The sequence below is a fragment of the Branchiostoma lanceolatum genome, chromosome 10 (assembly GCF_035083965.1).
Source record: "Branchiostoma lanceolatum isolate klBraLanc5 chromosome 10, klBraLanc5.hap2, whole genome shotgun sequence".
NCBI classification, from domain to species: Eukaryota; Metazoa; Chordata; class Leptocardii; order Amphioxiformes; family Branchiostomatidae; genus Branchiostoma; species Branchiostoma lanceolatum.
This window is the reverse complement of record NC_089731.1, coordinates 351,209-377,519: the sequence shown is the minus strand read 5'-3', so window position 1 is coordinate 377,519 and position 26,311 is coordinate 351,209. Positions and strand designations below refer to the sequence as shown.

Sequence of the window (26,311 nt, the reverse complement as noted above, 5' to 3'; positions counted from 1 at the left end):
ACACCGAAAGCTTCTTTCCCCGTGATTGCTTCCTTCAAGTTGGTGGGTGCGACCTTAAACGTTTCAAGTCAAAGCATTGGCTGTAGGCCTCGGAGGGAGTGTTTGTACTGTATATATACCGAATATATACCGGAATATCGGTGAAAAGCGGGTGATATTGGCGAAAGTGGCTGGGCAGATCTCGAGCGGGTGATAGCGGGAGTATTTTCATAACTATGGGTCAGGATGTCTTACGCAACTGCTCAGCGGGGAAGACAAACTCGCTATTGTTTGAGTCTGCTGAGCTGAGGCCGACTGCCCATGGTCAAAGGTGAACAAACATTTGTCATCACAGCATAGTAATGTAACCAAAAACGTGTGAGTGGCCCGAAGTGGTGAATTTGGAGTGAATGAAAACAAAAAATGATCAGCGTAGAAAGACTAAACACCGCTACAAGACAAATGCGTAAGATGACAGTAACTTATTTATTATCATAATATAAGAGTGAGCCGTGGCGATATCACAAGAGGTTAAAGAGACGGGATACTATGTATATTTTCATTATCATCATATTTGAAAGGTCGAGTTAAAACTTATCCATACGAAAATAAACATCTGAATACCAGGATCCAAACTTTCGAGATATGTTATAGAACTTAAACCCAATCGCTATATTCATACAGCTGTAATCTTCATCATGAGACGCTAAAATGTCCTTAAATGTGAATTAACTAAAAGTTTAGAATTTTGTTATTTTTCTTATCAAATATAATAAGACGCACAATGAATGTAATATCAGCGCATGGCAAAATAACATACCACAAAACGTAATTTTGCCCCAGGGCTTTGTTTGACATCGGTTTGACCTTTGAACTATGAAGGTCAATTTCTATCTCTTAGACTTCCCATTTAAACATAACATTCCTTATATATATAAAGGTATATACATCGATTAAGCTTAAGGTAAACTCAATACAAACATATCTGACGGATAACAGACAGTATATATACGCAGCGGTACACATATATTAAGCGTCACTTACGAAATAATACGTTTTCCCTAACAGATCTTCATAATTCAGACTCGAGTATAAGACACAGACGTACGCGTCTTGTAAGACGTCAATTATTCCTTCTCAGCAATGGAATGATGCACCACCTTGTTATGGTCACAGGTAAATTTGTCCTGATTTATTTCTGAAAAGGCAAATGTAGGTCATTTACTATAAACCGAGTTTCACCTTCCATGGACTTGCAGCGCCACCTATCCCTAAATGTCTAGGGAGAACCCTGGACGTTCTAGGTCCAACTTCCAACGAACACATGCTGACGAGTTTAGCTCACAGGGTGGCGATGGTAGCCTACAGCTAGTCTCCAAGCAGACCTACGGGTTGGCAAAGACCGTATCCAACAGGCAGAAGGAGTTTTTATAGCCAACCCAAGTCTCATAGCCAACCCTGCGCTTGTCCCAGAAATCGGTCATAAAAAGATTAGTGCCTCGGACATTCGTACGGCTGTTAGCATTACAACGAGGAGGGGCAGCGACGGCTTTATTGAATAGAAATGCTCCGCCCTGTTTGAGTTGTGGCAGACCTTGGGTTGGCTATGAGACTTGGGTTGGCTATAAAAACTCCTTCTGCCTGTTGGATACGGTCTTTGCCAACCCGTAGGTCTGCTTGGAGACTAGCCTACGGGCGGCAGCTGGGACCCTACTGCCCGACGAAGTTCGCCGTAAAGTCCGACCCGCTCTGGACCGTCACGGGCTTCTTCGAACTGTTGTCCATGAAAATGGACGTGTACTGGCCACTCTGAAACAGGCAAGGAGGACAAGGGTTAGTCTGAAGATCGACAGTGCGTGGCTGTTACAAGTTTGCTGCAGTACTGATAGTTATGAATAGGAGTCGCAATTTACTGTCTATGAAAATGGCATCTCGAAAATGGACGTGTACTGGCCACTCTGAAAAATGACAAGGGTGCCCTATGGTCAATCTGTGCAGATCGACAGTGCGTGGCTGTTTCAAGTTTGCTGCAGTACTGTACTGACGACCATTAATAGGGGTCGCTTTTCAATAAAATGGATGTATACTGGACACTCTGAAATAAACAAGGGTAGACAGTTTTATCGGCGTGACTCACTGTTATCTTAATTGACAGTATTAAAGATACGACATTGTCAGAGTGGTGGCGCACCCAAGTTGTAGAAACTTGTAATATGGACGCGACCACAAATCTGAAGATGAATGTAAAATGACAAACATCACAAAACAAGTGCGCATACGTCCAGACTCCCACTATTATCTCAAACAAATGTGTACCTTCAAGTCAAACGTTTGTAATATATATTATGTACTTGTTTGGTCCCGGAGGATACAGGCCGATAGATGATGATGATGTAATGTAGAAAAGCATTTACTTATATTTATCGATCCACGACAAGGACAAGGGAAGCTTATTACGCTTTTTGTCTCATAGTCCTATTTTTAGTCTCGAAAAAAGGCACACCCGTCGTAACATTTATTTTGTCTTCTTTCTAGCGAGTTTTAGTTAAACTTTGATAGAATAAACCTTTCCCGAGGATCTACGACAATATTTCTTTCAGATGGCAACTGAAGTCTGTACGGTACCGTCACTTTGTTGTTCCTAACCAGTCGTATGAGAAATGCGACCGTCTCTGTCTAGCTAGAATGCCTTGTACTTTTTTTTTAAATTTTAAAACAGATTTATTCACAATATATATCAATGTTACAGAAAGGTATGTTGTTATCTTACAAGCCTAATATATTACACTTGTTACAATGTTGGCACCAAAGACACGTTATATGTGTTACTGTAAATTTACTGGCAGGATGGTTCAAGATTTAACCACGTATCAAATAAAGATGCTGGTTTTGTCCAAAGAAATAATTTACATCATAGTAACATATTTACAGAATGTCTTGTACTTGCTGTAAACCCGCCGCACGACGATCGTACGACAAATGCTACCGACCAACGCCAGACCTCACCTGCAGTTCCAACATCCGCCGCACGACGATCGTACGCTAAATGCTACGGACCAACGCCAGACCTCACCTGCAGTTCCAACATCCGCCGCACGACGATCGTACGACAAATGCTACTGACCAACGCCAGACCTCGACTGCAGTTCCAACATCCGCCGCACGACGATCGTACGCTAAATGCTACCGACCAACGCCAGACCTCACCTGCAGTTCTAACATGCCGCTCACCGAGATGGTGAACACTCGGCTGTTGCTCTCGATGCCTGTGACGACCTCTAGCGACCTGTGGTGGAAAGGCAACAATCATATTCTGTACGTGAAGTAAACATCAGCTAGTACAGCATCTATTGCGTCTTGTTTTAAGGTCATTGATTCTCTACTTGAGAAGTTGTCATCATGACATTTCTGCAGAAATAATACAATAGTGTTGCGTTGTGACTTTGACCAATCACATATCATTCGATATCTACGTAAGCAAATTTTCATCTACATGAAGATGTTGGATTTGGCTCCGTATTGTTCGTATGTTTTTGAAGCATTTTCCACATTTTTCTAGTGATCCACGTTTTCCTACCTCTTCAATTGTCTCATACCACTAGAAATATGCCTTCAAGTACCAGAGTTATCAAGTGAACCTAGAGTTAAGGTGGTAAAGATTCGTTTTTTTTTCCTAGAACTAGCCAGCGTAGTCTTGAATAGATCATATTTCTGAGTCCTTGGCTGAACTGGAGTGATGTTTTGTTTGAGTTTCACAGTGACATATCTTCCTACAGATCGCGCTAAGCCCCCACGAATGTTGCCCGTGTGTGTTGTGAAGAGATCCACGTCAGATCGAGTTAAGCCCCACCACCACCCCAGCGGCTCCGTGACACACGGCACGGCTTAACACAACGTGTCCATCCGGCCGCTCACCTCATGTTTGAATGTTTTCCTTTCGGGCTCTTTTAGCGACAACCCTCCACATTTCGCGCCAGGCGAGCTACAACAAACACCGGCCCACCAGCTCGACCCTAGCCGAAGTTTTGTGCGTTGTGGCTCTGAGAGGGGTGGAATAGGGCCATTTGGAGACCTGTACACTGAGTTTTTTTCAATGATCTTATTTTTTTACAAAACAATCAAGTTTTATTGCAAATGCTTGCCTAGAGGCTAATTGTAAATAGCGGAAAAGACGAACAAAAAGTGAAGAACAATTTAACATTTGACTAATTTAGTCTAAATGCTGGGAAAAAAATCAAATTTCCACTAGTTTGGTTTGAACCCTTTTTTAAACTAGTAGAAGACGAAAGATCTCATTTTATCTTTTTTATAGACAAGAGCAAACCTACAGGGATTTAATGCAAACTTTCCCGTACAAGACAGCCGAATTCTGTACGACACGGCTGTCCCAAGAAAGTATTCTATTTGCTGTCTTAAAACTACCCCAGGACGAATGTGCCCGGGTTCGGCTTAGTCTGCAAACAGCAAGAACGGTTCTATCGCTGACAGTAAACCTCAAAGGCAACAGTGCGTCACTGTACGGGATGGCGCCACTCTGAATACCCAACACACAAGTCTCGTACAACAGGCGACAACCCGTTAGATTGCTGAGGATTTTTGGTAAGGTTTCTGTGGCATATAGAATTATACTATACAATTGTAGTGATATTGAGCCTCCGCGGCGTTAACTCTGCATCCAGCACTGCACGAAATGGCCTCGGATCCCGGCGGATACGTACAGGGATTTCTCCGGAAATATTCCAAAGCCCGTGCGGATTTAGTCGGATCCGTTAGTTAAGTTACGTTGGATACGTCAGTGTCCATCAGTATCCACCAAAAATACAAAAAAATCCCTGTACGTATCCGCCGGGATCCGAGGCCATTTCGTGCAGTGCAGTCTATCGTGGATTGTGTTGGCTCTCTTCGGGGCTGTAGGAGCTCTCCGCCGCCCGTGTCAGCTACGGCACCCGGTGGCAGTTTTACGCGGTTGGTGCCGTAGTTTACCCGGGAGGTGGAAAACTATTACAGCCCCGCGCCGACGAGCCAGCACGGTCCCCGATAGACTGGATACCAGGTCACCACAGCGTCGACAAGGATTAAACCGTCTCAGTCCACCCTATCATCGTGCGTTTGTGTGAGTCTTCTGTGTAATACATCACACGACCGCATGAGGGCTACTGGCAGAAACGCACACAGACGGCCCTGGGAAAGAGAACGGATTTTCTGCGCTACGCATGCTGGGAGACGGTTGAGTATCCTGGGGACGACTGGTTGGCGCGCTAAGCCTCTCGGGAAGGGCTGAGGAGCTGGATTAGCTATGAATAAGTTCTTGGGATGATCTTTCTTCATCGCGGGCCAGTTTTTGATTAAGATTAAAAGGTCAATCTCACAAGTACGCGAAGCGAGCACCTTGGCGGGAACTACACCGCGGGCAGCTAATTGGATGACATTTAGAACCCTGATGTTCTCCTCGTAAGTCACCTCGTAAGCGTGGAATTACTTTTTGTGGGGTTAACGGGGATCCTTTATCGTTGTACGGGCAGGTCGAACAACTCGTGAAATCCTTCATAGAAGGTGAAGGCCATACACGGGGTGTTGAAAGCATTATCTATAAGGATGGGCATCTAAGAGGCTAACATTCGTGGTCGTTTTTATCAAGGGGAAGATCTGGGTACAAACACCTTCGGATCAGTGTCCTCAAATAACCTCACCTCCTGACGTCATCTGTTTCATCGACCATTTACCTTTGCAAGGACCCGGCGCCTGGAAGGTGTTAAGAACCCGGTTTGAAATCAAAAGCGGCTACAGTAAGCCTCAACAGATGTAAGGAAAATTGAGGTTTTGTAATTTCGCGACTTAACGATGTCAATCATGTACGGAGGGGTATGACTTTGTACAGACGTTTCCTCAGTTCCGATCTTGCTGTTTATATATGTATCGCTTTCTATTACATGCATCCGTAGCATGTTAAGGAAAACGTGTGTTTTGAATTTGCTTATTTGTGTTGGACTTTTTTCCATTTCTTTTTTTATTAATTTACCATTTTGTATGAATGAATGAATGAGTTCTTTATTTTTGTAAGAACTGTACAAGCTGCCCCCAATCAGTCTTACTAGAACAATTTCCTCGTTTTGGAGCGAGAGCTTCTGTTGGCCGCCAGCACAAATAAGCATATGTGCGAATAGCTGCGCTGGGTTGGTGAATCAATGAACATCAAATTTATTCTTACACAAGCAGAGTACAGTCATCTGCCTTAGTTTTAGTTCTAGTAGCGCGTCTGTCACCTTCCTCAGGGCAATGGTGACCGGGCGCCTAGTGGAGTAGCCCCAGTCATTAACATGTCGGTCCGATGCCCGTTACTTACACCGATGAAGGTTAGACATCAATGTATTAAGATAACAGTTACTCAAGAAACTGTCACTGACGCGTTATTGACGCGTTATTGATCATGATGCGTTACTGACGACTTACTGTCGTGTTATTGACGCGTTACTGACTCGTTACTTACGTGTGTCTCTGGCAGAGTGAGTTGATACAGATGAGCGCCCCGACGCGTTACTGACACTTAAATTACGCGTTACTGGTGCCTTACCGACGCGTTACTTACGCCTTACTGACGCGTTACTTACGTGTGTGTCTGGCAGAGTGAGTTGATACAGATGAGCGCCCCGACGTGTTACTGACGCCTTACTGACGTGTTACTGACGCCTTACTGACGCAAAACTGAAGCGTTACTGACGCGTTACTTACGTGTGTCTCTGGCAGAGGGAGTTGATACAGATGAGCGCCCTGACGTGTTACTGACGCCTTACTGACGTGTTACTGACGCCTTACTGACGCAAAACTGAAGCGTTACTGACGCGTTACTTACGTGTGTCTCTGGCAGAGCGAGTTGATACAGATGAACGCCCTGACCTGTTACTGCCGCGTTACTGACGCGTTACTGACGCATTACTTACGTGTGTCTCTGGCAGAGCGAGGTGATGCAGATGAGTGTCCTGACGCGTTACTTACGTTACTACCTTACGTTACTTATGCGTTACTGACGCGTTACTGACACTTTGATTACGCGTTACTGACGCCTTACTGACGCGTAACTGGTGCCTTACTGACTCGCTACTAACGTGTGTCGCTGGCAGAGGGAGTTGATACAGATGAGCGCCCTGACGTGTTACTGACGCCTTACTGACGCCTTACTGACGCGTTACTGACGCAAAACTGAAGCGTTACTGACTCGTTACTTACGTGTGTCTCTGGCAGAGCGAGTTGATACAGATGAGCGCCCTGACGCTGTCGCGCGGTCTGAGCCGCTTCTGCCGCGGGTGCCCAATGTGTAGCGTGGCGGAGAAGTGGTAGACGCCGGGCCGGTGCGCCGTGAACCGCCCCTCCCGCAGGTTCATCCCGGTCCCACGCACAAACGCGCCGCCGCCGAACGGCTGAAAGGAAACACAAAACATCTTAAGCATTTGCCATACGTAGCCGATCATGGCCTCCAAACCTTCCCCGGGAGTTAAGCCCCTGTCACATGTACAGCCGACCACGGCCTCTCAACCCTCTCTAGACCATTGTTAGGAGTTTGTTGTGAGCAAGGTAATCTTAAAAGGGAGGTCGTCGACGAGGTTGCATGCGCAGTTTTAACCGTGAACTAACTTACATTCTGACAGTTCTTTTTGTCTGCAACTTTTTGAGGTCCATCGGCGTTTTCCGAGAATTGCGTTGCCAGGGGCATTGAATTTTGACATATTACGTCACAAATCGCAAGCGCACTTCAAACCGTGAACTAGCTTATTACCGTCTGGAAGTTTTTGAGCTCCATGAGGGTTTTCCGGGGAATGACGACGTTGCCGCGGAGTCTGCAGTGGAAGGCGTCGTGCAGCTTCGGCGGCGAGTTGGTGTCGTCCCAGTACGGCCAGATGCCGAGATGCTGGCTCACGTTCAGGCACTTAGGACACTGGGAAGGAGGAAACACATAACATGCTTTATTAAGGAATGAATTAACGAATAAATCAAGGAATGAATGAATGAGTTGGAGTTAAGCGGAGAGCTGGTGTCGTCCGAGTACGGCCAGATGCCGAGATGCTGGCTCACGTTCAGACACTTAGGACACAAAGCAGGAAAAAACAAACATATCACATTCTTTATGAATGAATGAACGAACGGAGGAATGAATGAATGAATGAATGAATGAATGAACGTATTGTGAATGCTCGTCTCCTGGCGAAAAGGGCGTCGACTACAGTCTGTATGTCTGCTACAAACAATACAGTTACTCCAAGTCTCTAACGTTGCAATGCTCAAAGTTTGTACGCCAGGTAGTGAGCGGATTTCATTAGAACTCGTTATTGTGATTGCTGAATTCCTGTAGATCTGTGTGTCTGTACGTGTGTCTATGTGAGTGCACGTCTATGTGTGTGCATGTCTATGTGTGTATGTGTGTATGTGATTCCGCCGTATTTTGGCCAGCAAGATTCTACTAGTAGATTCATGGATGGTCATGGATCGACGGTGATGACTGATAGTGATGACATTTGTTTAGGGTTAGGTCTTGGGAAGATGAAGGTCAAGGTTGCTATCATCAGACAGAAGACGAGCTTTATGGGCGTCTTCTGCCAGTCTGTGGCGAGATCGCTGGTGTGGAATGCGGGGAACCTTGTCGTGTTCCCGCCAGTTTCCGTGCTTTGGTGCGAGATCAGCTGTAGGCGGAGCATCTGACGGGTTCTACAACTCACAACTACGCGCGAGAACATGAGCCGTCAGCGCCGGGCTGACAGGAACGTGATATACGACATGATCAGGAGACCATGGTGACGTAGTCTCAGTCAGACTTCTTCGGTCAAGCCCCGGTTACACATAGCCGAACATGGTCTCCCTATGACTAGCCATCCAGGGTTGGCGGTACGTCGGAACCAGTCTGACCAGTTTTAGATTAAGAGTCAAATCTGACTCCCAAACACGAACTGACCACTATTGACTTACTCCCAACTACTAGCCAACCCATTCCAGACCTTCAGTCAACAGCCGAATGTGAACATTTCAAAACATTCAGGTGGACATTTTACCAATTGCAACATTCTAAACAAATCCATCAAAAGCGTTATAGCTTGATAATGCTTAGGTCACATTTCCAATCCGGGGCCCGGCCGGTGTGTCGGCGAAAACGAAAAATGAAAAAATGCATATCAAGAAAGTACACAATTTGTAGTTAGGAGTACTTTTTAACGTTTTTTGTCTTTTGTTGTCCTTTATATGATATTTTTCATTCCCGCAAGCTGCCCGGCCGGGCCCCGGGTTGGAAATGTGACCTAAGCATAAACAGGGATAAAATCAGTACCCACGTCAGAGGTCCCTGACCTCTTTCCTGGAGTTAATATTTTCATAAAAGAGAAAGTTATTCTGTCCTGGTTTTGTCCCTTTTTAATTTAGAATTAGATCCTCCCGTGCCTAGTGCCACATCGGATAGCAATCTGTCTCCGTTCAGTGCGGTTTTGGGCCAGGACTTCTGCTCCCCTCAGGGTTTATGCAGCATTTATCGCCATGTAAGTTTTGGTCTTCTCTGCTTTCCTTCTCCTCTGTCAGATGGCGAGCATTTTGTCCCTCCGCAAGTCGTGAAGTTTATGTCGTGTTCCTGGCTGCTAGGTACTCATTTACACCTGAGTGAAGTGAGGGAATTTGTGTTAAGTGCCTTTCCCAAGGGCACAACGTCCGGGCGCATGTTCAGACATGTCTGGGGGCAGCTCGGGTTCGAACTGGGGTCCCCTTGTTTGACAGTCGGATGTTCTATCCATTACGCCACACGACGCCATGTAAGTTTCGTTCTTCTCCGCTTTCCTTTTCCTCTGTCAGATGGCGAGCATTTTGTCCCTTTGCAGGTCGTGAAGTTTATGTCGTGTTTCTGACTGCGAGTCGTCAGCCCTTTCCGGTCTGGCGGGCCGCCAGAAACAACGGTTCTGCGTGCCTCGTCGGAACGGCAACAGAATTAAGTACAACATAAGCAAACATCCCTGTCGGGAGGACTACGGGTTCCCGATAAGGGAGGCGTGAAAACAAGATAAGACTGTTGAAGGATGGTTCGAATTCGTCGAGATACTGCATGTGATAGCCGGGGAGTGATCATGATGCGATAGACATGGTACATGGATCTCGAGTATTGTGTGTTCGAAGTGTGTGACTGTGGAGTCGGGTTGTTGCCTCGGGTATTGTAAGGCAAAGATTTGCCTATCTAATTCACCCTCCCCCCCAGTCAAGCCGTTTATTTAATTCCCAATATATACCATGAGTTCCTTTTTGCCCATATAGTAAGAAGACTTGCTGTTATATTGTAATCAGCATCTCTTACCTTCTCTTGTAGCAACCTCAGCGCTCTTCTCTCAGCAGCCTCTGAAAGTTACACATGGTGCGATTAGAAATGTTTTCATAGGCTCATTAACGTCCACTAACAGTAAGGCTGAAATGGCTAACACAAGAATCTTTCAGTTATAGGAGGAAGTTTCGCGCTATCACGATTGATTATGGCTATTTGCTATATTCATCTATTTTATAGCACAAACGTTGGCAGAACCGTCGATGATCAAATATGGCGAAGGGGAAGCACAGTGTTGGCATAAATCGTTCAAAGCCGCAAACCGTTCGGATGTCGTGAATGTCGCAAACCTCACCTCTGACCATCTCCTTAAATTCCCGGAACATCTCGTCCTTGGTGATCACGGCACCAGGGGGGCCGGGAGGGCCCCGGGGGCCAGGGGGACCTTGTGGGCCAGGCGGGCCATGCTGGGGCAACAAACGGGCATAATCATTAAAATCTGTCGGTATGTTATTCACGCAATTCATGATTCTTGAAATGTTCTCGATGAAAACACTAAAGTATCTTGTTCTGCAGGAATTCAACTACCCTGTTTTGTCCGGCAATATAACTGTCAAAAGCGGGCCATGCTGAAGCAAAATAAGATCCCAATTTAATCTATAGAAAACATGTTATAATCTGAACTGTTCTCAAAGACGTTTAGTGTTAGACACTGAACGTGTTGTGCAGGTACTCGAATTAAATGTGGCATAACGTCCACCACTTTGATTCGGAATAGTAAATCGATATAACTGTCAAAGGAGCTACTGACAGTACTGAACTGTTCTCAAAGACATTTAGTGGTAGAAACTGAAATTTGTTGTGCTGGTATTCGAATAAACTGTGGCATAACGTCTGCCAATTTTGATTCGGACCAGCATATCGATATAACTATCAAAAGTCCTACTTGATGCATGCATTAAAGTCCTAGTATAAGCTTGAGTGAGCACTACAAGCAGCCATTCTGAACTGGAGTGAAGCATGATGATCTACAAGTAGCTAGCAGTAGTGCAAAGTGATCACTATAGAGGTTGAAAACGGCGACAACACAGGCAGTAGCAACGAACAGACTGAGGAAAGAACATTTCCCATCATAAGATTCTACAGACGTTCTGAATGACCAGCCGCCATCTTGGATCTACTCACGTCACCAACATGGCGGCCACGGCTATTTATAGTTGTGACGCCTCGTGCAAACGATCTATGACAAGGTCAAGGGAAGGTGTACTCTCCCAGCAAAGATTGAAGAAGCTCGAAACAGCATCTGGTAATGATACCCCCAACCTTTGCTTAGAGAAAAGGGAGATGGACAGTAGGCGGATAAAAAGGAGTAGGTAAGTAAGTGAGTGAGTAAGTAAGTGAGTGCAGGGGTAGTCGAGGAAAGACGGGGTTCCTAACCTTTCTAGCCGTCCCTTTCCGCGCGCCGCCGGGGTTGGTTGTTGGCGGGTCGGACAGTAACCCCTGCAGGCACCCAAACATCGCGTCAGAACCACTCCAAACAATCAGTTCCGTTTGTACTTAAAATCACGAGGCCTTTTTTTCCGACTTGGCGGACGAGGGTTAACGTTAGTCCATGTTAAAACGAGTTATTTTCCTGCTAGTTCCAAAAACAATTATCATGTTTGATTGATCATAATCTAAATGCGACAAGAAATGTAAGCATCCTTTGGGACAGAACTCATCTCTTGAACGACAATCCAAGATGATCCAAAAATCGGTCAATTTCGTGGAGTTGACATTTCTATTGGATCTATTTAATGACATTGTGTGTGAATGTGTTTGTACAACTCACCAGTGTCTTTTCCTGCTCTTTCCGTTTTTTCCTGCCGTTGTTTTTGTTTCCGTTGTTGGAATGTTTGACGAAGGACATCCAGCTGCCCCGCGGGTCCACCTGGACCGGTTTGTCCTCCTCTCGACTTCCCGGGAACACCTGTGGGAACAAAGGTACAGGTGAGTCCACCTGAGCAAGGGTTAGTCCACCTGAGCAAAGGTTAGTCCACCTGTACCGACAGGTGAGTCCACCTGGACAGGTTTGTCCTCCTCCTGACTTCCGGGAAACACCTGAGGGAACAAAGCGACAGGTAAGTCCACCTGTAGCGTCACTCGGGTCCACCTGGACCGGTTTGTCTTCCTCTCGACTTCCGGGGAACACCTGAGGGAACAAAGAGACAGGTAAGTCCACCTGAGCAAGGGTGAGTCCACCTGAACAAAGGTGAGTCCACCTGAGCAAAGGTTAGTCTACCTGAGCAAAGGTTAGTCCACCTGTAGCGTCAGGTAAGTCCACCAGGACCACCTGGACAGGTTTGTCCCCCTCCCGACTTTCGGGAAATACCTGAGGGAAGAAAGAGTTTGCACTCACGTGACCATGACGTAAGCATCCGCCATGTTGGATGGCTAAACCTGGACGTTACCATGTAAATTTGAGATACGTACTCAATAAATTTACGTGTCTGGCTTTTCAACGTTCAGCCAAAGAGGGAAGAAAAGATTGAATGAATGAATGAAGATGCAAGGGGAAAATGGAGGAAAGGAAGAAGGATGTAAGGAAGGACGGGGGATAGAAAAATGAATGAATAGATGAATGACAAAACTACGAGCGTTTTGCATTATGGGGAGATGACGAGACTTTCCACATCTGTAGGTCACGTCACGGGGTTCCCACGGGTCATTACACGCGTCAGTCAGGCCACCGGGCGACAACAACGTGTCAGATTATTCCTATACTAGTTTGGACGTCTCCATTTTGACACCTTGCCTTCCGTCCAGCACTTTGCTTTCAATAACACCGATTTAATGTTGATTGTTTGATATTCGTAATTGCACTTGTAACATGATTTTAATATGATGTTAAGTCTGACATCAATGTAGCCAGCTGACTGCCGATGTTGGAATTTGAGAATATGTTTTCTAAATAAACCATTCATCAACGTTTAGTACTGACCTCGGCTTTCAATGAATATAAGGATTGTGTGGAGGGGGGCATGGAGAGTGAAGGCTACCTGTCAATCAAAAATCATGTCTGCAGCATCTTTAGAATACTAGACGTTCCACTACACTGCCATGGTACACTGCCTTGTCGGCAATACCAAATATCATCAAGATCAATCAATGGCTTCTTGAGTTATCTACATTGCCAAAAATCCCCCCAGCCGCAAAAAAATGTGATTCTTGTTGATCTGGGATTATTATCAATGAAAGTTGTATAAATACTATGGAATCAAAATCTGTATCAAACTGTTATCGAAACGTTTCCTCCAAAACACACCGACCTTGTCGCCTGTCGGTTGCGTCATTTCTGAAATAACACATAGTTCCTAGTTTTCAAATCTACTCATTTTAACAGCTAAATTCTAAACATCGTTGAGTCAATGGCAACATCTTGACCTCAATATTATACCAAACGTCCTTGGGCGCCACATTTTCCTCTCTTCCTAGCCAGGAAAGTGTTTTGTAAATAACCCAGCGACGACGGGAGGTTGATTAAGATGTGGTAGCGAGCGGCATTTTTCTCATTTCCAAAACAGGCCATTTTTCACGGACCACTCACCCCAGGTGGTCGGAGTCGAGGTCCAAGAAAAATAACTTTCCCTGAGCGGTTTCTTCCTACGCATTCCGACTGTTTTCAACACATGACACCGTGATTTGGTCACTGGATATAGAATAGAGTTAAGTCGAAGTCCTTCACACACCATATATTGTGAAGTGGGCGATGTCCATCTCCTTACTATTGCGCGTGGGCCACACAATGCTATGCGATCATTGCAACAGGGGGCTAGTTCACTAGTAGTTGTATATGTTTGTTCAGTATTGCTATACGTATTCTCCTTCCAAAGTAGAGTATGGGTCAATTGGAAAATCTTTGATTGACAAAAGAGGTTCTTGGACGTCATACGACCACCAAAACGACGCAAATAGTATCACATGTACAATGTACAATACAAAGTTCACCCAAGCAACTGATATTTTGAAAACGGCAGCATCCACAACCTTTCGTCGGTGACTTGGGAGGATCTGTAGTCGAACTTAGTCGAGATTATGTACAACGCCTCTGCCATCGTCGGCTGGCTGACAACTAAGTTGTTACTTCCTTGTAGAGTGAGAGAATTTAGCTGCTTAAATTGTGTTTCTTTAGTCTCCAACCAGGCCCAATGGATAGCAAAGACCGTATCCAACTGGAAGAAGGAGCTTGTATAGCAATCCAAAACGTACTTCCTCTGCCAGTTTGATACGGTCTTCGCAACCTATACATCTGCTTGGAGATTATTTCTTTTTAAACCCAGTCTTATTTGTAAAAAGGTAAGACGTCGTTTCTCTCCTTCCTCGACCCGAAGTGTCCATCTCATTCTTAAAGAAGGTTCGGGGCGCCTGGAGGACGGTCACACCTGGGGTCATTGACATGGCTACTTCTCCTGTATAAACACATCGTTAAGGCGACCTCACGGCCTCGTTAACATTCAGTTCTCCGCCCCTCCATCAAACGTTAACCACGGGGCGTGATATTGGAAGTTGAAGCCTAACCCCCAAACTGAAATCAGGGACCCATTTTTACACCTGGGTGGGGTGGAGTGAGAAAAGTCGTGTAAATTGTATTTCCCGAAGACACAACGTCCGCTTACACTACCTTAGCCACTAGTAAAGATAGTTTGTAGCTCTTGATAATCCATATTATTTGCCATACATTGCACCATATTGTTGTGCAATGACGTGACTTGACTATTTTTCTCTCCCTGCCAAAGGGATCGCCTTGCGCGGGAGTCAGGCATCCAGTCTACATCTCTCCTGTATTTCTGATGACAGACAACTGATAGAAATCGGCCAGATTCAGAGTATATTTGCCCAAAAGAGGCCCGTTATAAGAGCAGACCGGTGTCCACGGATAAAATCTTTTCCCTATTTGTCTGATTTCTCCTTTATGTTTCAGCTCGCAATCTCCCTGTATTTCTGACGGCAGACCGCCCCATTATGATTGGCGCCGCTCCAGAATCATGTGCTCAGCGTGACAGTCCGGGGCGGGCGGTACGTGTGCCCCCGGCGGCGACACAAGCCCCCACTCCCGACAACCAAAACAAATAACCACGCTCCGCCAGCCTGGGACGGGCGCGGGAAAGCTTTCATTGCAAACCGATACTCAATTAGTCCGAGGTGACGACGGACAAGCGGCACAAAAATACATGGACTGGGGAGGGATGACGTGGTGTTTGGGCGGTTGCCGTGGCAACGATGTGTCCGCCCGGGCTCTTAAATCAAGATGGCGGGTGTTGTTGAGAGATGTCACCACATTACGGACCACTTTCACTTTAAACACATAGACTGGGATATTTCATTTTATGTCGCACGACGTTTATTATTGCGGCTGTGACAGAACTTCATATAGACATCCTTTGGTTCAGAACTCATTTCTTGAAATGAAAATCCAAGATGAACCACAGATCAGAGAATCAGAGAAAAAAGATAAAATGATGATTCTGACTTCTTACGAAAATGACAGAACAGTACGTCAAAGGTTTGAGAGACGAAGATCTTAAACCAAGGTGTCGGATGATGTCGAAGGACGTCACCACAGTTCGAACCACTTATATACAGACTATGATTCTTTTTGAGGTCGCACAATGATCTTTAAAAAGTAATCAACTGATTAAGCTCAGTCTGATGTCAATACTTTTCCTCGTACCAGTCACCAGATTAAACTGTACGGCAATCTGCTCTGTGCCCAATTATCATTTGAAGCAAGATAAATTCCTAAAGTGTATTGATAGACTGACCATACATTTTCACCATTACCAAGAAGCGAGAAGAAGCCGAACCAATATGCTAGGCTACAATACTCCTACAAACATGTGTATGTTTGTAAACAACTCTTTGCTGTGACCTGCACTTAGCGTAGATGCGCAAAATTGTACAACAGAGGTCTTCATTCATTCATTATCTTTCCGACAACTAAATGAGTTTGGTGCATCCTCCTGTCAAGTCATGGGAAGCAATGACGCCCATATGACGAATGTTGCTTGTTTTCTCGAGATACAGACACGTAAAAAAAGTAAAGGTAAAGGTACCATAGCCTTTTGGGGCCGTTGGAGCATAGGGTTTTTACCCACTGTGTCTAGGGCACGGTATTGGAAGGCGGAGCCCAACCCTCTCCTTCCACCGCCTTTTACCTCCCCAACCGAAGTCAGGTACCCATTTCTACACCTGGGTGGAGTGAGGAAAGTCGTGTAAAGTGCCTTTCCCAAGGGCACAACATCGGGACGCATGTCCAGACATGTCTGGGGGAAAGCCGGGATTGAACCCGAGTCTCCTTGTTTGACAGTCCAATGTTCTAACCACTACGCCACGGGATGCCACTATACACTATACAGACACGTGCCCGACACCAAACCATGAAATCCCCCGTGGTCAAAGTCAGGACCATTCTCCCACTTCCTTTCATTTAAGCGACCCCAATAGGATCCTGTCAACTTTTGGGGTACAGTTAGTCTCTACCAAATTCATTAGGATGCTGGAAAAATGGTAAGATATTCGTGGGTAAATAAGCTGAAAGATAAGTTTGCTAATATGTAGGTCATTGGCTGGCTAACTCGTCTGGAACATTCTTCATCCTATTTGGTATTTTCTATTGTTCCAAATTCCAAAACCCCACAAATTCCGGTAGATTCCGGTCATATGTTTATGGCCACATCGTGGGAATGTTGGTGACTAGATGATGAGTGTAGTTTGTTCCCCCGAGATGCAGACACGTGTCCGACACCAACCCGAGAAAGCCCTTCCCTTCATGGTCACAGTCAAGATCAGTCTCCCACTGTTCCACTTTCTTTAAGCTTTCCATTCAAACGACCCAGCCCTCCCGTCAGACTCGATTCCTTGGATTGGTTGGAAAATGGTAATTTAAAACTAATGTAGGATAAATACGCTGTATATGTTGCCACATGAGTCACTGGCGGCCGGCTAACTCACATGGCAAATTGTTTAGCCAGCTTGGTCAACTTTTTCTTTTAATTTTGTTCCAAAACCCCACAAAAAAACGGTCTGGTCAAGTCGTGGGAATGATGGCGACTGGATGATGAGTGTAGTTTGTTTCCCCGAGAGACAGACACGTGTCCGACACCACCCCATGAAACCTCGTCCCTCCATGGTCACAGATCAGGCCTGTCTCAGCGCGTTTGCCGAGACGACGGAGTCTGTGTCTGTCACAGTACGCTTCACTAATATTGACTCACTGCTGGGAATCTAACGCGATATTGTTCAGAGGATGAAATAGTTAGGATGTGAAGAATATCACAACAGCGGCGTTGTTGGATGAAGAAGAAGCAAATATATAAGGCGTTCCTGGAAGATCCTGGTACGAACTGTGTCTGTCACAATCCACTTCTCCAATATTGACGCATTGCTGGGAATGTGCTATTGTTCAGCGAATGAATGGGTCATAGCGTATGTAGAAAATAACAACATCATTGACATTGTAAGAAGGCGTTCATGGCAGAGCCTGGTACGAGCTGTGTCTGTCACAATCCACCCAATCAATATTGGCGTACTACTGCTGGGAGTCTAGCACGATATTGCTCCGAGGATGAACCAACCACATCAGTGTAATTAGAAGGAAAAACAAATTTACCAGGCATTTCAGGGAGAGCCTGGCACGAACTATGTCACAATCCACTCGATCAATATTTACGAACTACTGTGGATCTAACGTGTTATTGACTTGATTGGTTTGATTTATTCGACTTAGAGGCTGTAGTGCTAGCGGTCAGCATAGGCAGAAAATAAAGACATTATTCTGAGATGGAAAAGGCGTTCATGGAATAACCTGGTAGGAACAGGACTAGAGAGATAGCTTCAGCAGAGAAAGATGCCAGAAGCAGCAGGAGCTGAAGGAGGCGCTAACCGAGCAGAGGTTGATCGGGAATGATAATGAATGAATGGTTTATTCTCAAGATATCTCGCAACTAGAGGACGAACTACATATCCAGTGCAAATATCATAGTACCAAAAACATTTAAATATAGAACTTTCCGTTAATAAACTGTAAAATTGTACACTAATCATTAAATATTGTCATAATCTTCCCAATCAATTTCTGCTTAGAGAGGAGGATGTGCAGACCACAGCTTCACATGGTGCTTTGGTATACATGTAGTTTAGTATCATGGCGATAAATCAGTTGTTATCTCCATGAAAAATGGAGATATTGTTTTTGGCGTGTCTGTGTGTGTGTGTGTGTTTGTGTTTGTGTTTCCGGACTATTGTAGGCAGCATAACTCAAGAACCTCTGGATGGATTACAATGATATTTGGTATGTGGGCGGGTGTTGTGAGGCCGAAAATCAAGGTCGATTTTAGGCCCCCTGGTATGTGACCTTGGTACTGCAGCAGAATTTCCGTTTTTGTATCTTTTGACCTGGTTCAGCCTTGTACCGAGCTGTTTGTTTTTAGTGCATCGTATCAGGACGCCTTAGAATGTAAACCTGACAACGCTGCGGAGGTCAAGGCAGTGATTCGAAAGGATTGAGGTGGACAGCTGATAACGTTGGTTTTCGGGGAAATCTAAGCTTAAGATTTAAACTTCATTTAACACTGACATCGGCTAGAGCCTGATATTCCTTCCCTTCTTCTTTTCTTACTCATATCTTCTTGCTATTCGTTATTGTTTCGTTATTTTCTATTCCTGTCTTTTGACAAGCAAAAGCTGAAATGAAGTGGTCTCAGATTTATGTTGTTGAATATGGCAGGTAATTCCATAGCCTATTTCTAGGCCGCAGTAGAAGTGAGTTGCTACCCACTGTGTCAAGGGCATGGTATTGGAAGGCGGAGCCCATCCCTCTCCTTCCATGTCAGTGTGTGGGGTCGTGTGGCGCAATGGCGGCGTGTCCATCTCAGAACCAAGTGGTCCCGGGTTCGAATCCTGCCGTGTCACCGATCTTGTGCCCTTGGGAAAGGCACTTTACACGACTTTCCCAACATGCCAGAATGGCCATCATCAAGACCGTGGGCATTTAAGGCAAGAAGAGAAAGGTGCCCATTTTTACACGTGGACTTGGTGGAAGGAAAAAAGTCGTGTGTATTTAGTTGAAAGAAATCCCAACGTCCGGTCATTCCCTTCCACACTGCCACCGCTCTCCGACGTGAAAAACGACGCCATGTCGACCTGATCTCTATATTGAGACAAACAGCATTACATACTTCACGCTGACCCCGGCCACCCCGCCTTCCCAGTTTAGAACGCGCCGCCGGAAATCTTCAATAAATCAGACTTTCCATCAACAACCTGTCGGCACGACCACGGGCGTCTGAAACCGCGCACTGTGGCAGCAGCTGGTTATATTACACCAAACGACTTGTCACACCTAACCTTTGCTAGCCTCTGAAGCGGTTTTTTGGGGGGCTAAATAATACACTTTTTGCAGCCACCCCGTAACTATCAGCCATCCTGTTATGATAGTTACGGGGTGGCTGCAAAAAGTGTATTATTTAGCCCCCCAAAAAGCCGCTTCAGAGCCTGCAACGGAGGCTAACCTTTGCACACATTTAACTGTGAGAGTCGTTTAAAGCTATCTAGTGAGGATGCCCCTACAATACTAGTTGGCAACGAGTCCCACTCTACAACAGATCTTCATACGAAATAACGTTTTTTGAACACATCAATCCTAGGTAGATAACGCTGATACTTGAAGGCATGTGTATTTCTTGTTCTTTTCTGAGCTGGTACTAGATAGTTACTAGTTGGTGCGTCCGCTAGTTTATTAGTCTGGATCCCACGCACACTTTTCATCACTACAACCTGTCGGAACCACCACGGGCGTCTGCAATCGCGCCCTGCGGCAGCAGCTGGTTATATTACACCGAACGGCCTGTCACAACTAACCTTTGCACATATTAAACCGTGAGTGTAGTTTAAAGCTATCTAGTGAGGATGCGGATGCTTCTACAATGCTTGGTGGCAACGAGATCTACTCTAAGACAGATTTATATAGTCTCTACCAGACTAACTACGCCAGGGCCTGACTCTGCTGGCTAATTATTCCTTTTTCTGCTGAATTCTACGATTCATACGCCCGTAAGAGGGCCTGGTGGAGGCTAAGATTTATATACGAAATAACGATTTTTGAACACATCAATCCTCTGATACTTGAAGGAATGACCACGGGCATCTGCAACCGCACACTGTGACAGCAGCTGGTTATATTACACCGAACGACTTGTCATACCTAACCTTTGCACATATTAAACCGTGAGTGTAGTTTAAAGCTATCTATTGAGGATGCGGATGCTTCTACAATACTTGGTTGCAGCGAGTTCCACTCTTCGACAGGGCTATATATGAAATAACGATATTTAAACACATCAATCTTAGGTAGATAACCCTTAATCTCCAAGCAGATCTATAGGTTGCATAAAGACCGTATCAAACTGGCAGAGGAAGTACGTTTCGCAACCATTATAAGCTCCTTCTTCCAGTTGGATACGGTCTTTGCAATCTATTGGGTCTGGTTGGAGACTATATAACTCTGATACTTGCAGGCATGAGTATTTCTTGTTCTTTTCTGAGCTGGTACTAGATAGTTACTAGTCGGTACGTCCGCTAGTTTATTAGTCTGGATCCCACGCACACTTTTCATCACTACAACCTGTCGGAACCACCACGGGCGTCTGCAATCGCGCCCTGCCGCCTGTCAGGAGCGCTCGCGTCGAGTTTCACCTCTGACCTGAACAAGGATTAGTCTTAATGCCGCGTAAGCCTGAGCGCGATGCCGCTGTACAAATGAAAACAAACTAGATTGTGAGGTTACTCTCACATGCCCTATTTTTTGGTGTGTTGCGTACTCAATAAACCGCTTTATGGCGTAACACACCAGGTTTGTACCGAAGAGTACACGCTGCATATCTGGACAGATTTATTTGATCCACTCACAGCGGGAAGGACCCACACTCTTTTCGATAAGTGCGGTGGGTATTCATCAACAAAACGTCGACACCACCACGGCCATCTGCAATGGCGATCGCGGCGAATCTCCCCTCTGACCTGAACACGGATTAGTCTTTAATCTGAACGCGACGCCGCTGTACAAATGAAAACAAACTCGCCGGGACCACAGGGGGGTCTGCCTGCAACGTCGCCAAGGAAAGAGCACGTCCCGATAAACTTATACAGTTGGTCTCGCAGATAACATCGGATCTGGTTCCAACGCCAGGGTCGATTTGTCTTGGGTGTTTCTAAGTCGTTCTTGACTTATATCATTCAAAACGTACAAGTATGACCAAAAAGACAACAAAACACACACGATATCTTGTAGATGAAATTCATTGAGAGCTTTGTCAATTCGATCAGTCTTTCTGTTTTTATCGAGTTTTTTTTCTGTTCATTTATTTGACCTTTTAAACAATATTCTGCTTAAATAAGAGATTGCTAGACTTGGTGGTAGAAATGTTGATCCAATATTCCACCACATCAAGTCATTTTCCACTTACCTGCGACAGAAAATCTTCTTTACATATCTTGATCTGATTCAAAAATCACAAAGAAAATGTCAAATGATCTACCTCTCTCACACGTACGACAGCCAACTTTGCCCTGACCCAACTAGAAATGATAGAAATCGTACGACTCCAAAGTTATAGACTGTAAACAACACCAGGTAACTTTGCAATGCAACTCTCTCAAAACTATGACAGTGACTTCTGACCCACTTATATGGAAGAGGTCCAAATGTAGTGACGTCACTCGACAACACCAGTCATCTTGATTTAAGAACTTCATCCCCTTTCGATGTCAGAAGTCAAACTCGTCATCACCATTATTATATCTTGTCAGAAGTCAGCAGAGTAAGAGGAAAATCTGTCATAGATCCAGTAATCATAATGATAATACCTAGCTCTTAGTCTCTAAGCAGTTGCGGGGAGGCCAAACCGGTATGTTTTCCTAGCTTTGTTAAGCCGGCGTCACAATTCATGCGAGCGTCGGCCGACTTTGTAGATCGCCCGAAGCTCGCCGAATTTCAAAATCGAGCGAGCGTCGACCGTATTTTCCAATGAAAATCTCGGGTAACGTCCGTCGAACACTAAAAACTAAAAATCCCCCATGAGATGGTACCATCTCTTGGAAATGGAAGAGGTCAGTATCGACTACCCTGGTAAAAGGCCAATATTTGGATCAACTTTGATTTCTAAAGGATCCTAAAGATCGCCCGAAGCCCGCGTAATCGACAGGACGTCGGCCGTACTTCGGCCGAAAATGCAAATTTGAAGCTCGCCAACACGTCGGCCGAGGTGAATTTCTTATTTGTGACAGTGGCTTAACAGAAAGACGTTTTAGTCTCTTCCAACATCTGCCTGAAGATACTAGTATTCTAAATCCATTTCTAAGGCTGAGAGCCCGACATCAGCACCTCCCAAGGATCCGTTAACAAGAAAATCTAGGGATTCGGACCCAGAATCTCAAGATTCTAGGCTCCACGTGCACATCTGCTTCAACCTTAGTCCAAAGCAATCCCATAGGAGAAGTCAGGCCACACGCACGCAGCCTCCAACTATTGAGATATCCTAATATTTTCCTGAACCCCTCTTTGGCTGTATCTGTATCCATCAGTAGTCAGTATAACCACCCTTCAGCGTATCGAATACACCAACTTCGCAGCAGGCACGCGGCTGGTTGTATTACACCAAACGACCTGTCATATATACCAAACCTCTGCACATCTAGCTTCAAGCGTTCTTTAAAACTATCTACAGAAGTTAGGCAATGCCAAACGCACGCAGCCCCCAAAAATTGAGACATATTCATATCTTTTATCTTTCCATCTCTGTATCTGTATCTGTATCTGCACACCAGCTTCACAGGCACGCGGCTGGTTGTATTACACCAAACGACCTGTCACACCAAGCGTCTGCACATCTAGCAGCAAGCGTTGTTTAAATCTATCTTAAGACGTCAGGCCATGCCACACGCACGCAGCCCCCAAATATTGAGACATCTTGATATTTTCTTGATCCCTTCTATCTCCTATTGAGCCGTTCTGTCGATGGAGAGAACCAGGACTGGTCAGATAACCATGGTTTGATCACGTCCAACAATACGCCAGGCGGACCAAAATAAACCCGCTCGCGCACTTATCTAAATATCTCCCGGTTCATGCAGCGATTATTCACCCCAGTGGAAAGGAAACAGTTTGCGAGAGAGAAGTTTCTTATCAGTTTGGTTGAGACTAAATCATGAGCCCACCTAGTCGGGTTGTTGATATAACTTTCAGAACTGACTTTAAGTTCAACTGGAGTGCTCACCCCACGTCCGGCTGCACTATCAGTGTACTTCGTGTAAGATACTATTTCTCTTTCAACCTTTGGGGGGACGTTGCTGGTGTTTATATATCGGTAACATAACTGACTTTTGAACACACTCAGCATATGATTTACCTTCGCCATGGAAGTGTTGTATTTGGCTTGTCCGTCTGTCTGTATCATGATCAGTGTATGTATGTCTCAGTGTTTATCCATCCGTCTGTTCGCATGCCTGTCAGTGTGTGTGTGTGTGTGTCAGTGTGTGTGTGTGTGCGTGTGTGTGTGTGTGACTGAGTGTGTACGACCTTTTGTGTGTGTGTTTGTTTTCTGCGATTTCCAATATACACAATACTGTGTTGCCATGGAAACGTACACCCTCACTGCTATTTTTGTTTGCGCGGAGCGTAGGAAAGTAGAATGGGAAAGGTTTTGGGGTGAAGTCTGCCATCTCTGATTGCCCCGTTATTGCTGATATTGATCTTGTTGTCGTCTTACATTCCGGTTTTTAAATGTTCTGCTTTATCTAACGTTTGATGATTTTAGATATGTCATCAGATTTTACCTAGTCGGTTAATGGTGATACTTTTGTAAATCTGACTACAATTCGGTCATGAATTTGACCGCCACTGTCAGTTTGTGTAAGTCTTCTTAATAAACCATTCATCATCATCATCTAAAGTGGTTCAAGTGTTGGAGTATGCTTCCATCGAACGGGTGTGTTCACCCGACAGTAACAGTTACTCGTCAACTGGATAGATGTTGGAAGCTGTCACAGACGTTTCAGGTAGAATTCACTACCTTTCGTCAGTGACTGAGAGGCACAGACTTGTGACTGTATGATAGAATAAAGTCTGACTTCGTCGATGAAGGTTAGACATCCAGCTGTAACTAGATAAATCTTTTTGGAAACGGTCTTTTTACCTGGATGTGGAACCTCCATCGACGTTTTTCAGTGTTAGAAACTATTTGTCTGAAAAAATGGCTAAAATTGCTAAAGGTCCCCCCCCCTCGCCATTTGTCCCTCTCTCTGAGTAATTGTGCGTTTTGATGCTGTTTTGTGCGGGTCATTGCGTTTTGATGCTGTTTTGTGAGGGTCATTGCGTTTTGATGCTGCCTTGCTCTGGGTCAGCGCTTCAGTCTAAACCTGCTACGCCCCATTACCCATCCGCATACTTCAGACGCTTCCGCGGGTGTTCATCACAAATAGTCCAGGTTTTCATATCACTCCGACAGAATGGTATACATCAGCCAGCGTGTTCGCACATTGTTGTCATAGTTTTATATTTCTCTGTTTGTGTGTTGAGTACCAAGGGCAGTGAACTTTCGTTCTTTGTCTCTTGACTTCTTTGAGCGACCTGTCAAATGTTTGGTCGCTCATAGGTTTGTTTATTTGTTGTTGACGTCAAATCCCACCCTACATCTGCTTGGGGATGACGTCACGCCTTATTTGCATCTGTTTGGAGATGACGTCACGCCCCTCCGTGCGACAATGCGCCTGTTCTGAGGAGACCGTCCCGGCAGGCTGTGCTGACCGTGACACGACCATGTTACCCTATAGAAACCCGCACGTCAATCATTTCTACACCTGTAGCTGACACACGTCAATCAATCATTTCTCCACCTGTAGCTGACACACGTCAATCATTTCTCCACCAGTAGCTGACGCACGTCAATCATTTCTCCACCTGTAGCTGACACACGTCAATCATTTCTCAATCTGAAGCTGACACACGTCAATCATTTCTCCACCTGTAGCTGACACACGTCAATCATTTCTCAACCTGTAGCTGACATACGTCAATCATTTGTCTACCTCTCCAACTACAGCGAAAGGCTGAGACGGTTTTGGAGAGGCATATGCATCTGCAGGTAACTTAGAAATGCACCTAACCTGAACTGCAAAGTCTATATGGATTTCTGTAGCACTGACTGTTTCCGCCTTTGAACGCTAAATAAAGATCTGAGATGATTTCCTAAATATTCTTAGTTGGAGGTCCGGAAAATCTACCGAAGATAGTTGGCGCCTTTAGGATCAGATCTTGGCCACCACATGTCGGACCCACCCTTAGTGATTCTGACGTCACGCCATGACGTCACTGAGAGCGGTCAATGACCCCTTACAGAGTTCTCTTGTTTCTTCACCCGTAAAGCCGTACTAGACGTGGGATGTCTTCGGATGGATTGAGAAGGCTGCGTCCTCTCCAATACCTGTCGTGTCTACTAGAAGTAGGATATGTTCGACAGGGGTGGATTTAAGAAGGTTATCTTAAAGGCGTCCTCTCCAAGACGGTGTCTTGTCTACGCGACGCCAGGAAGTGAGTTTTGTTATTTTCGCGGCCACTTGACAAGCGTCGTGGGCTCGGCGCTGGGGACAAATATCACCATGTGTGTTTATTCAGATTAGGAACAGGCGACCGGTCCGAAACAACACTGGCTGACTCCTACACAGCGTTTCCGTTATGTCTTTGTGTAATGCTAGCCTCCACCAGGCCTTCCTACGGTTGTACGGATCTAACCTCCACCAGGCCTTCCTACGGGGGTACGGAGCGTAGAATACGACACACAAAAAAGGAATAATTGGTCAGTGAGCGAGTCAGTCACCTGCGAATGAAAACCTTTAGTGGCTAAGCTTCCCTGGCAAATATTCTTCCTATATCCGGTCAAGTTTGTTCGGTAGATCCTAGTACATGCCGGCATCTTTCGGGTCAAAGTTTTATAGTATTTGTGGAAATTGTAGCAGGCATTA

The 26,311-nt window shown here is 45.3% G+C and overlaps 1 protein-coding gene across 3 annotated transcripts in view; it reads right to left on the bottom strand.

Moving 5' to 3' along the window:
* Positions 1-1,289: 1,289 nt before the first annotated feature.
* Positions 1,290-26,311, bottom strand: part of LOC136443442 (adipolin-like) — a 42,615-nt gene continuing 17,593 nt past the window's right edge. Inside the window, exons 2-9 of one of the 3 annotated variants that reach the window (XM_066440677.1) lie at positions 12,411-12,449; positions 12,090-12,188; positions 10,614-10,725; positions 10,295-10,335; positions 7,751-7,909; positions 7,204-7,394; positions 3,187-3,265; positions 1,290-1,788 (exon numbers count right to left, since the gene is read on the bottom strand). In XM_066440677.1, coding sequence (XP_066296774.1) covers positions 1,690-1,788; positions 3,187-3,265; positions 7,204-7,394; positions 7,751-7,909; positions 10,295-10,335; positions 10,614-10,725; positions 12,090-12,188; positions 12,411-12,449 — 819 coding nt within the window. In that variant the 3' untranslated portion in view covers positions 1,290-1,689. Of the gene's footprint in view, positions 1,789-1,880; positions 1,938-3,186; positions 3,266-7,203; positions 7,395-7,750; positions 7,910-10,294; positions 10,336-10,613; positions 10,726-12,089; positions 12,228-12,410; positions 12,450-26,311 lie in introns of those variants that run through there. The other 2 variants (XM_066440676.1, XM_066440678.1) reach the window with 2 other exon arrangements.